Source organism: Boleophthalmus pectinirostris, unplaced genomic scaffold, assembly GCF_026225935.1.
Source record: "Boleophthalmus pectinirostris isolate CB_2022bp ecotype Guang Dong unplaced genomic scaffold, ASM2622593v1 HiC_scaffold_2, whole genome shotgun sequence".
Classification (NCBI taxonomy): domain Eukaryota; kingdom Metazoa; phylum Chordata; class Actinopteri; order Gobiiformes; family Gobiidae; genus Boleophthalmus; species Boleophthalmus pectinirostris.
In genome coordinates, this window is record NW_026571152.1 from 44,315,785 (window position 1) to 44,329,070 (window position 13,286).

General features: G+C 42.8%; 1 protein-coding gene across 1 annotated transcript; it reads right to left on the reverse strand.

Annotated features, from left to right (window-relative positions):
- Positions 1-5,395: 5,395 nt before the first annotated feature.
- On the reverse strand, positions 5,396-10,076 carry stoml1 (stomatin (EPB72)-like 1). The gene is made up of 7 exons (XM_020928821.2): positions 9,964-10,076; positions 8,497-8,603; positions 8,279-8,428; positions 7,337-7,540; positions 6,014-6,221; positions 5,734-5,925; positions 5,396-5,661 (listed from the first exon to the last, which is right to left on the reverse strand). Exons 3-7 carry the CDS (start codon positions 8,405-8,407, stop codon positions 5,468-5,470), a joined length of 927 nt encoding a protein of 308 aa, XP_020784480.1. The 5' UTR covers positions 8,408-8,428; positions 8,497-8,603; positions 9,964-10,076; the 3' UTR covers positions 5,396-5,467.
- Positions 10,077-13,286: the final 3,210 nt, after the last annotated feature.

Consider the following 13,286-nt stretch of genomic DNA (forward strand, 5'->3'; position numbering starts at 1 on the left):
TAAAACCACCAACCTTTCCTGAGCTACTGCTGCTTCTGCGGACTGAGGAGGACCGGGAGGCAGCCAAGACAGCTAGGATGAAGCAACATCTTGGGTCCAAGCAGAAAGCCACCACCTACGTGCAGTTTGCCCAAGCTGACAACAATGATGGAGAGGGAGGAGCAGTCGCAGCCTTAACTAGCATCACCCAGCAGCTAGCAGAGCAACTGGCAGACGTGCAGCGACAACTAGCCATGCTAACGGCTAACAACAACCAGCCTCCAACCACCTCTCGCCCCAAGACCCACTACAGCAAGCAGCCAGCACCCAGATCAACCACAGCCAAGTCGCCACAACAGTCCACACCTACCCTACGCAAACCTGGGTACTGCTTCATGTGTGGTGAAGACGGTCACATCCGCCCACAGTGCCAAAATGAACCCAACTCTGCTCTTGTTGCCCGCAAAAAGAGACTGTATACACAAAGACAACAAGCCACATCAAGTCAAAATCAGTTAAACTAGACGAGGTTCCTGTTACGGGACGAACAGGAACCGGGCTGGGCCAAAAATGTCCCAAGACCAAAGACAAGAAGACTGTAAGGTGTGCAGAAGTGACGCTAATTGAAACAAAGGCCACAACATCCACAAGATTACCAAAGGGACTCATTGGATCCAAGTGTGCTGCTGTGGTTGAGATCGCGGGACACCTCTGCAATTGCCTCCTCGACACTGGTTCACAGGTGACAACTCTCCCAGTGTCCTTCTACAATAAAAACTTGAGTGACCAGCCTGTGAAGCCACTGCATGACTTACTCCAAATAGAGGGTGCAGCTGGCCAGAGCGTACCATATCTTGGCTATGTGGAACTGACCATCACTTTCCCCGAGGACTTCCTGGGAGCAGAGTTCGAGGTGTCAACGCTCGCCCTGGTTGTCCCGGATGCCCATCCTGAGTGCCCATCTCCAGTGCTCATTGGAATGAACACCCTCGAGCCCCTGTATGACCAATACCACTGCAGTGACTATTCCAACTTTCATCCCAGTGCCCAGGGGTATCGAGCAGTCCTTAAGCTCCTACAGCTAAGGCACCAGCAGAGCCAAGTGGGCAGTGCAGGATCAGTGCACCTCATAGGCCAAACTCCAGTCCTCATTCCAGCTGGCCGGACCATTGTTCTTGAAGGTTCTGCCAGACTCAATGCCCCTCCTGCGGACCAGTGGGCCATCATTGAGCACCCAGCCTCAACGCTACCTGGAGGCCTTTGTGTCCAAAGCTGTCTGATCACTCTACCGAAACACTCACCGCATAAAGTCCCTGTCATCATGAAAAACGAGTCAGAGCAAGATGTGTTCATTCCACCATTAACCATCATTGCAGACATCGGAACATCGCCCATCATTCTGTCCCAACAAGTCTCCATCCCAGATCCAAACAAGACCGCACTCCAGTTTAACTTTGAAAACTCACCCATTCCACCTGAGTGGAAAGAGCGCATAACGGCCAAACTGAACACCATGCCGGAAGTCTTTTCCCACCATGAGCTGGATTTCGGTTGCACGAACAGAGTCAAACACACCATCAAGCTCCATGACCAAACTCCTTTCAAACACCGAGCCAGACCAATCCATCCCCGAGATCTGGAGGCCGTCCGGAAACACCTGCGGGATCTGTTTGAGGCCGGAGTAATAAGGGAGTCAGAGTCACCATTTTCCTCCCCAATAGTGGTGGTGAGAAAGCGGAATGGCGAAGTGAGGCTATGCATCGACTACCGGAAATTAAATCTACAGACTGTTAAAGATGCATATGCTCTTCCAAACCTCGAAGAGTCCTTCTCTGCGCTCACAGGTTCAAAGTGGTTCTCTGTTCTAGACCTAAAATCAGGTTATTACCAGATTGAAATGGCTGAAGAGGACAAAGCTAAAACCGCTAAAACCTATTCCACTCCCAGAATCCAAGAGGCGTGACGCCTCTTGGATTCTGGGAGTGGAATAGGATGCCGCAGGGAGTCACGAATGCCCCAAGCACATTTCAGCGGTTGATGGAGCGATGCATGGCAGATCTAAACCTTAAAGAAGTGCTCGTTTTCCTGGATGACATCATTGTCTTTTCTCCTAGTCTGGAAGAACATGAGACCCGGTTGCTGCGTGTACTGACCCGCCTAAAAGAATATGGACTAAAGCTTTCACCAGACAAATGCAAGTTCTTCCAGTCCTCTGTCCGTTATCTGGGACATGTAGTGTCCGAAGAAGGAGTTGCCACCGACCCAGAAAAGACAGAAGCTCTCAAATCCTGGCCAGTCCCCCGCAACTTGAAGGAGTTGCGATCTTTTCTCGGTTTCGCCAGATACTACAGGAGGTTTATTAAGAACTATGCCACAATTGTCAAACCATTGAATGAGCTGACCCGTGGGTACGCACCCGTTCGCTGCTCCACCAAGGTGAAGAACCCTGGAGGGAAGTATTTGGACCCCAAACAGTCCTTTGGAGAAAAATGGACCAGTCAGCAGCAGACCGCATTTGAATCCATAATTTCAAAACTGACATCCGCCCCTGTTCTTGGTTTTGCTGACCCAAAACTCCCATATATTCTGCACACCGATGCAAGCACCACCGGATTGGGCGCCGTCCTATACCAGGAACAAGAGGGCAAGCTGCGTGTCATCGCCTATGCCAGTCGAGGCTTGTCGCTGAGTGAGACTAGGTACCCGGCTCATAAACTTGAGTTTTTAGCCCTGAAGTGGAGCGTTGTCGAAAAATTCCATGACTACCTGTATGGATCCACTTTCACAGTCATCACTGACAATAACCCTCTCACCTATGTACTCACCTCAGCAAAACTGGACGCCACAAGTCATCGCTGGTTGGCAGCACTCTCTACATACTCATTCAAACTGCAATACCGGGCTGGGAAAGAAAATCAAGACGCCGATGCTCTGTCAAGACGCTCTCAAGTAGATTCTTCTGATGACCACTCCTGCGAGGAGTGGGACCTTGTGCATCGCCTGACCCAGCCGTTGTGTGAATCGAGAGAGGTAGAGGAGATCTCGCCGGAAATTGTGGACGCTATCTGCCAGAGCTGTCTAGTGAGAACACTCCAAGCTGATCCTAGTCAGGCTACTGTGACCCTGATCGAGTCTTTGTCTGCTACTGTCAATACCATTCCAGACACTTTCACTAAAGAAGAGTTCCACGGCCTGCCAGTTATTCCATCTCTGTCTCACACTGATCTCAAGGAATATCAGAGAGCCGACCCGGCCATCCGTGAGGTCATCCACCAAATTGAGACCGGTGAGAAGGTTCCTTCCACAGCCCGAGATGAATTGCCAGAACTTCCCCTGCTGCTACGACAATGGGATAAGCTGGAGCTGGAGGATGGAATCCTTTACCGAAGGAGACAGGAGGAGGACAAGCTTGTTCTGCAGCTGGTCCTGCCGCCAGACCTGCGTCCCACTGTATTAAAGAGCCTGCACCACGACATGGGGCACATGGGCATTGAAAGGACGCTTGATCTGGTCCGCCAACGCTTCTTTTGGCCCAAAATGGCAGCAGATGTGGAGCAGACTATCAAAACTTGTGACAGATGTGTGAGGCGCAAGACACAAGTGGAGAAGGCCGCTCCACTAGTAAACATCAGAACCAGTCACCCGCTAGAGCTCATATGCATGGACTTTCTAACACTCGAACCAGACAATAGAAACACCAAAGACATTTTAGTTCTCACAGATCACTTCACAAAATTTGCAGTTGCCATTCCCACCGCCAACCAGAAGGCCCAAACGGTAGCTAAATGCCTCTGGAACGACTTCATGGTGCACTACGGAATTCCAGAGCGCATTCACTCAGACCAAGGCCCAGATTTTGAGTCAAAGCTAATTAAAGAGCTGTGCGAGGTCACTGGCATCAGGAAGAGCAGAACTACTCCCTATCATCCACGGGGAAATCCAGTTGAGACCTTGCTCAGTTATGCTTGGGACTCTGGAAATGAAGCAGAAGTCGGAGTGGCGACAACATGTCAAGCCCTTGGTCCATGCATACAACTGCACCAAGAACGAGGTCACAGGGTTCACACCATATGAACTTTTATTCGGCCGCTGTCCACGTCTCCCTGTTGACCTTGCTTTTGGTTTACCAGTCCGAGAAACACCATTCATTCGTGTGTTGTGTCGGTCCCGGGTGTGACTGAGCGGCTGCAGGTAGGAGATTATTGCTTTTAAAAACTCACTGTTTCGCTCAAAGTATATTAAAGTAACTTATATGCCATCAACTTCCCCAGATGCCTCTTACCTTCTCGACGAAGTGCTGTCGTGATCGTTTGAGCGTAAACTAAGTGGAACTGGTGAGTTGCGTTGTTTGTTGCCGTGCGGAGCTAATGCTAAGCTAATGCTAATGCTAGCGCTCTGATTCAGTACGGACCTGAGCTGGAGCCGGCGCTAGTCTCACTTGTTCGCATCCATTTATATGACTACTTTTCAATGAAATTTATTGACTGACGGTACTGATATTGACAACAAATAATGATTGATATATGACCCTGTTAAATTATTAATTTAAATAATTTAAAGTGACATATTACTTATTATTAATGGGAAATATTTTACAATGGAGTCCTCTAGATATTGATTTATACTGATACATGTACATGGATGGAATACTTATTCAGATTTATCATGACAAATTGTTATAATGTTGAAAAATGATTTAGTGTCTTAGTTGTACTAAAAAAAATTGTATTACTCACTGCTGGTCCTGTTTTACACAGGCCAGGTTCCGAACCTGAACTCTCTGAAACTGAACTCTCTGAAAACTGAACAGAACTCTCCAGAACGGAACTCTCCGCAATTGGATTTTCAGACACTGGATGGCGAGCTAAGGCCTAGAGCCCGAATCAAACTAAGTGCAAGCATCTGCCTGTGCGGTAGGAGGCGTAGCAGCCGCTCAACCCACACACACTCACACACCCACTGCCCCCTGCTGTGGGCATTGGGCTCCTCATAAACTTTGCTGGAAATCACCCATTCACCATAACCATCTCCGGAACTATTTTTTTCCTTTCACATGATCTCCGTGTGGAATACATAACATTTTGCTGCTGCTTATTATCAATCGGACTATGGACTATAACTCATTGAACTCTCCATAGCCTCTGAACTGAATCACATAACTGTGCACTCCTGTAAATATTGTATATATTGTCTGTTATACACTGTAAATAATAATATCACAGATAAGCACTACAACCTTGTGTACGTGTCTTATTAAACACCTCACTTCCCTCCGAGCCGAACCCAATCTTCTGATCTAGCCAGTTACCATTACTACTATTACTGTACCTCCTCCTGTGGCATCGTATAAGTGCTACATAAAGATTTATTGACATATAAATAAATATTCAGTCTTTTCAAAACATAATCTGCAAAATCACATTACAAGTCTTTAATAAAAATCACACATTCACAAATCAAAAACAGAATAAATACATTATTATATGAATTATTTCCTAAGCAGCTGAATGACTTCCTCTAATTTCATGGCAGTTCTGAGGTCTCCCTGTATCTGTAGTCTGCCGCTGCTGTAGGCGGCGTACGGACGGAGAGATCCTTCAAACAGAGAGAGAAGGTCAGACTCGGTGAGGCTCAGAGTGACGTCAGGGTCTGGACACGACCCTGCGCCCACAGTGCCGCAGCCTGGAACACAAACACAACTCCACAGTGACAAATGCTTTTATCTAATGCAAAACACTGAGGCACAGATCTGACCTTGTCTTAAATCCACATAGTAACAGTTCTGACGCTGGTCTGAGGAGCTGATGTAAAACTGGAAACACGCCTGAACCCGGTTCACCAGGTTCTCCGAGAGCAGCAGCCGGACGGCACTGAGCAGCTCGTCCACACGGGGACCGGAGAGGTCAGGGGTCAACTCATCAGGCACTGTCACTGCCACAGAGTCCTCTGAAAAACAAAGACCCGGGTTTAACTCACACAGGAGCTCGTCTTCATAAAGACATGAACGTGAATGTGATCGTGAACGTGTTCGTACGTGTTTTTGGCTGAGAAACACTCTGACTGAAAAAGTGCATGGCCAGCTGCTGGATGGGGACGGGGAGACCTTCCATTCCGGGGACGGACGGAGGGACGACGAGGGGCCCCTGCGGAGCCTCGTCTGAAGACTGGACCGGAGAACCGATCACCAGCTCCACCCGGTCCACCTCCAGCCCCCACGGCCTCGTCATCTCGTTAATGTCCATCTGAACACGGTTAAAAGAACGAGTTTAATTTAAAAGCCCGATTATAGAACCCTGTGAGCTTCAACACATGTTCTGATGTTCTAATGTTCTCATGTTCTCATGTTCCTCGTCAAAAACAGAGCTGGAGTCGTGTTTGTTTCATTCACATGTTTGTGTAACTCTGCATTCTGAGTCTGTTTCATCTCCAAACCTCCAAACACTCTGCTCCACCTTGTGATGTCATGAAGTGGTAGTTTCCAAGTTCTCGGCTCCTTTTCCCTTCAGTTCAGTCGAGATCAGCAACTCTAGAACTGAAATGATCCAGGTGATTCTAGTGAAGGTGTGTGGAGTTTAAAAACATAGTGGAGCACTTCCTGTATCACCACATGATGACATCACAAGGTGGAACAGAGTGTTTTCAGTTTGAGAGAAGAACTCGTGTTAAATGTGCAGGTTTGTGTGTTAAACATGTGAATGAAACAAAACACAACTCCACATGAGATTCTGAAGAAACAATAATGCAGTGTGTATCGTGTAATAGTGTAATAGTGTAATAGTGTAATAGTGTAATATGACCCCAGTGAAATAATCTTATATGGTTCTAATGTATCAAGTAATAGTGTAATAATGTATAGTGAAATTGTGTAATTATGGTTCTAGTGTAATAGTGTAAAAGTGTGTAATAGTGTAAAAGTGTGTAATAGTGTAATAGTGTGTAGTGTAATATACTCATAGTGTAATAAGGTACAAATGTGTAATAGTGTAATAAAAGTGTAATATGCCCCTGGTGTAATAGTGTAATAATAGTGTAATAGTGTAATAATGTAGTAGTAGTAGTAGTACAGTAGCAGTAGTAGCTAGTAGTAGTAATAGTAGGAGTACAGTAGTAGTAGCAGTAGTACAACAGTAGAAGTAGTAGTAGTAGTAGTAGCAGTAGTAGCAGTAGTAGTATAGTAGTAGTACAGTAGTAGTAGTACATAGTGTAATAGTGTAATGATAGTGTAATAGTGTAATAATAATGTGATAGTGTAATAATAATGTAATAGTGTAATGATAGTGTAATAGTGTAATCTGGCCCATTGAAGGTGGACACACACACACACACACACACACACACACAGACTCTTTGCGCTCACCCCCAGATACTCCCCGAGCTTGAGCCGTTCACTCTGGATTTCTCGGAGCGTTTTCTTGGACAGACTGTGGGTCAGAGCTTTATGGGCCGTCATCCGGGTCGACGCGTTCAGATCCTGAACCGACACCACGGACAGAACCGGGTTCCAGATCCGGAACTGAATATCTGCTCCCACCAGCAGCATGCCGCCGTCCAGTGTCCTCACCTGGAATCACACACCAGCGTCAACATTGGACTTTGAGCCTCAACACGACGCTAACTGTAGGCACTGCTCTGTCTGAAGCTCCGTTACACTTTAATCTGAGCTTTATTTCCTACGACCTCTTGTATAAAGCTTAGATTTTATGTTATTACTTATTTTTCTATTAATATTTTGACTTGTACATTTACATTTACATAATTATGTTTTCTTTGACTCCTGTTTCTTGCTCTTTTTTGCTACTTATTTTTAGAATGTATTATTACCATTTACATTTTTTACACTTTATTATTATATTATATTGTAATGTGTGACTCCTGTGTCCAAATTATTTCCCTGTGGATCAATAAAATTTGTCTAAGGCTAAATCTGAATCTGTTTTAACTGACTATCTATTTCATCTCTGACTCTGACTCTATTTTAATTAAACTGACTCAGCTGAACTGAAACAGGTGAACAGTTTTTCAGTTTCTTTGAGTCACTTTCACCTTTTAATGTAAAACCAAACTCCTAAACGGGACCATGAACGCACTGACCACAGGAAAATCAAAACGTGCTCTTTAAATCACTTTTGTATTTTTCTTTGAGTTTTCAGATGGTCTTAAAAGCTTCTCGGCTGTGTTCGCTGATGTGTATCTTATGGAAACTTTCTGGACATTCAGCAGAGCCGAGCATTTCAGAACGACACAAACGGAACCAACACAAACAGATTCAAACTGGCGGCAGAGCGAAGGCAGGTGGCACCTGACAGGGAGGGGTGTTGAAGGCTCTGGTGCGGAGGTCGACTCGCTGCCACTGGTCGATCAGAGGAAGAACGAGGATGACGCCGGGTCCTTTGGGACGACAAATACGACCCAGACGAAAAACCACCATCTTTTCATAGTTGGGCACAGTCTGGGACAAAAACACTTTTTATTTCACATTTATTCACATTTAACAAACTGATACGTGTCAGATTTTACCTTCAGGACAAACCACCCGGATATCGGAAAAGTTATAAAGGTGACGACGTAAACCAAGAATATGACGACGAGGTGACAGAGCCACGAGAGGCAGCCCTGAGACGCATCTGCCCCGGGGGAAAAGACATCACAAAAAGAAGAAGAAAATTACACCATTAAAGGAACTTCTCTGGTAAAGGATTGAGATGCTCCTGATTTACCTGGAATGTTCCACAGTTTGACATTAAACAGATTTATCTCCATAGAGAGAAGAAAGTGACACAAGGTCAGATCTGCTCACTGTATGAACACGTTTTTATGTTTTTAATGTTTTTCTTTAGTGATTCAAACTCCCGTAATGATGCAAGTTTAATGCCACAGTGGAACATTTCAGGTAAAGCACATGAACCTTCACTGCAAATGTTTCACAGTGCAGCTTTAAATGTTGAATCTACTGTAATAAAACTGTAGCTGTGACTGTACAGTGTTGTATCAGATGCCCTTCCGTCACATTTAACACAGACAGAGGAAAATTAACACTGTTAAAATCAACTGTTTGTTGTTCAGTTGTGAGTTCTTGGCTCTGGTCACTCACAAAAATAATCAGGTTCAACATGTGAATTTACATAATGGAGATTTGATGGTAAAGAACAAAATGTGATCAGTAAAAGTGTCTCTGTGCCACCTGAGAGTTTGACATCACCACAGTCTAGAACCTGGGGGGGAATTAATTTTTCCCTGGGGCCACATGAGAAACAGAAAATATTGTGGAGGCCAAAATACTGAACTCAATTCTGCAGAATATGAATTGTATTTCTTTATAAACACTTTATTAAAAATATCTGATTGTTGCGACGAGCTGCTCAGAGTGAAGAGTTTATGTACTGATTAAACAATGAAATATTGAGTCTGTCCAACAAAAAAAGTCATTTAAAAAACACGTCTAAAACAAAAGCAATGCAGATAGAGTCCATGTATGAGGTAAAATTATAAAATATGTTTATTTTGAAATTCCAAATGAGCTTAAACGGGCCGATCAGAGACAAGCAAAGGACTGAATGTGGCTCTGGAGCTGGACAAGGCCCAGGTCTAGAACCAGAAAACCACCATTGACTTCAAACTAAACATAAGAATAAAACTCTACACATAAATAATAAAACACGTCACACAGGGTGACCAGATTTTCAAAATAAAACACTGGTGCGTCCCTGGTTTGTGGAGGTTGGTGATAATAAAATAGAAAAACTGTTGTGCACTCGACTCTAATGTGAGTCACTTTAGTCACATTTTCTTTGTGTTTTGTCGTTTTTAATCAGATTTTCTGTATTTTAACCAGACAAATGTCAGTTTATGTTTCTCTTTACTGTTGCAGGATCAGATTGGTCCAAAATAGAGACACTGGGACATTCCTGTATAAAACTGGGACAAATCAGTGGTTTTGTATAAATCTGTTCATCACGTAATAATAATAATAATAATAATATTTACCGGTGAAATCGTCCTCAGAGACTTTGGGGACGTGGTCTGTGGACAGTCCTCTGTGCGGGTCGGACACGAACAGCCCCGGGGCCCCTCTCTGCTGCAGCGGCTGGTACCCCCGGACCCCCGGACCCCCAGGACCCCCCGGACCCCCCGGGCCCCCAGGAGCCTCCGGACCGGAACATCCCCGTGATTAGCCTGTTAGCCTGGAGCTAAAGTTTCCCAGCTCACTGTTTAGTTTGACCGTTTCCTCTTCCACACATTTATTTTAACATCTTTATTTTTGCGAAATGATGCGGTTAAATAAAGTACAAACTATAAAACGCAGCGAGAACAGAACGAGAAACTTTATTACAGATCCTTTAGCTTTAGCTTTAGCCGAACCATTTCCGACGCTTCCGTGTTTTGGTTCCGCGTCTTCTTCTTCTTCTTCTTCTGGACCTTCCTCTGGGACGTGCTCATCACCCCCTCTGCTGGTGGCTGTAATATTTCCCCCACAAACACCTGGGGTCGTTTTTTATTTATTTATTTATTTATTTATTTTATATTTTTAGACATATTTATATAGTTATTTTTTTAGACAAGACAAAACAACCAATGTATATACAGTATAAGGTGCAGATTGGATTGTTGTTGCATCAATGCAAAGTCCAGTTCACAGTTATGGCAGGAGTGAGATATGGAAAACATACATATACATTCATACACATAAACACACATAAACACACATAAACACACATAAACTCACATAAACACACATAAACACACATAAACTCACATAAACTCACATAAACACACATAAACACACATAAACTCACATAAACACACATAAACACACATAAACACACACATAAACATCACATAAACACATAAACACACATAAACACACATAAACTCACATAAACACACACATAAACACACATAAACACACATAAAACACATAAACACACATAAACTCACATAAACACACATAAACACACATAAACACACATAAACTCACATAAACACACATAAACACACATAAACACACATAAACATACTGCAACATGGGGGTGGTTTGCAAATGAACACACATTGGAGCAGAAGGAATGAAACCAAAACTAAACAACAGAATAACAAAACAAAACAGAATATCATAAATTAAACAAAGCTATACTATATTTTTTTATAGATATTGTAACTTTTAATTGCTTTTTTGTTTTGGACCTGGAGTCGTGCTTTGGAAACGCTCTGTTCCACCTTGTGATGTCATCGTGTGGTGATACAGGAAGTGCTCCACTGTGTTTTTAAACTCCACACACCTTCACTAGAATCATCTGGATCATTTCAGACCTAGAGTTGCCAATTTCTACTGAACTTAAGTGAAAAACAGCTGTTCACCTGGAAACTACCACCTCATGACATCATAAGGTGAAACAGAGTGGTTGGAGTTTTGGGGACAAAGTGAATGAAATTAAAATGAAATTATAACCTCACAAGTCAGGTTAAAACATTAGAACATGGCTTGAAGCTCGTAAGAATCCAGTGTAATGTTAAAAATGCAGCAGGTTTTCAGACCAACAGAAAAGGACAAACATGTTTTCGGTTCTTTTAACAGCTCCGTGGTTCCGTGACGATGCAGCGGTTACACTTTTACAGGAGACGTTATGTTGCTCTGATTTCCTCTTCAGATTAGACTCGGAGCTGAGGTCACGGCCGGCGCAGGTTTGTCCCTGACAAAGGAGGACAAACTCTGACAGGACAGAACTCTGAACCACAAATAAACAAATAAAACCACCTCAAGGAAAATGAGCCAACGTTTAAACTTTGAAAAGCCCCAAAAATACAAAAAGATGACTCCTTTAAGATATGTTCTAATGTTCTAATGTTCTAATGTTCCTCATCACTCAGAGCTGGAGTTGTGTTTGTTTGAGTAAATCTTTATTCTGAGTCTGTTACATCTCCAAACCTCCAAACGCTCTGTTCCAGCTTGTGATGTCATGAAGTGGTAGTTTTCAAGTTCTCAGCTCCTTTTTTTCCCCTTTAGTTCAGTCGAGATCAGCGACTCCAGGACTGAAATGATCTAGATGATTCTAGTGAAGGTGTGTGGAGTTTAAAAACACAGTGGAGCACTTCCTGTATCGCCACATGATGACATCACAAGGTGGAGTCTAAATGTGCAGGTTTTTGTGTTAAACATGTGACTGAAACAAAACAACTCCAGGTCTGGACATTTCAGCAACTGTAATAAATGATCACTGTAGTAAAAGTTTTTTTTTTTTACCATATTGGGTAACACTTTATAAAAACTACACCCTATTTAGCCTTAATAAAGCATGAACAAAGACTTAATTAATAATGATTCACGCTTAGTAACTACTTAATTACTGCCTGAATTAGCACTTAACTTGCACTTAATTCATCTGTGCTGTAAATAGTTACTCATAAGTATTTCTCACTTAATTACTCATGAACTAACCATTTGTGTGTGCATTTGTAAATGTATATTTAAGTACAAATTTGAGCATTTATTAATGATTAGTAAACCATGAGAGAATGATTTACTAATAATGCATTATTGTTTCTCTGGAATTTGACCAACCTTAACAAATAATTAATAAACATAATTAGTCTTCACTTTAGAAAAGCTCTCAGAAAGACTTAACTAACAGATAACAGCTGCCTGAATGATCATTGCATTGCATTATTAGTAAATCATTCTCTCATAGCTTATTAATCATTAATAAATGCTCAAATCTGTACTTAAATATACATTTGTAAACATGCAAATGGTTAGTTAATGAGTAATTAAGAAGTATTGAGTAACTATTTACAGCACAGGCAAATTAAGTGCAAGTTAAGTGCTAATTAAGGCAGTAATTAAGTAGTTACTAAGCGCGAATCATTATTAATTAAGTCTTTGTTCATGCTTTATTAAGGCTAAATAAGGTGTAGTTATTATAAAGTGTTACCAAATATTGTATATTGGAAAAACGTCCTTTGTCTGTCTGTTAATTTAAAATAAAACAATTCATTTAAAAATTATAAACTTTTATTTCAAATGGAACAGAATAGTGCAAATGAACAGCAAGTTTTTAAAAAAATGCACAGCAAACTCAGACGACCAGTGTCCAAAAGCGTTTTGTATTTTTCAGTTACGTTTCAGCAAAAAAGCCTTCATCAGATCATTTTTCTATATTTGGACCTTGCACTGGTGTCTCCATGGCAACAGCTGAACATTCCAGTATCGAGCTTCATTCAGACGGAGCGTTTGTCACACGGGACGTTCCTCTGAAATCAAAGGCTCCAAAACTGTCCAGAAGATCCAGAGCTTCTCCACAAACGTCATGACA

Coding starts and splice junctions, on each gene's coding strand:
- stoml1 (XM_020928821.2), bottom strand. CDS start 8,407: ATGGTGGTTTTTCGTCTGGGTCGTATTTGTCGTCCCAAAGGACCCGGC. Junction 6,222..7,336: donor AGCTCGGGGAGTATCTGGGG/GTGAGCGCAAAG, acceptor AACCGTGTTCAG/ATGGACATTAACGAGATGAC. Junction 5,662..5,733: donor CTATGTGGATTTAAGACAAG/GTCAGATCTGTG, acceptor TTTGTGTTCCAG/GCTGCGGCACTGTGGGCGCA.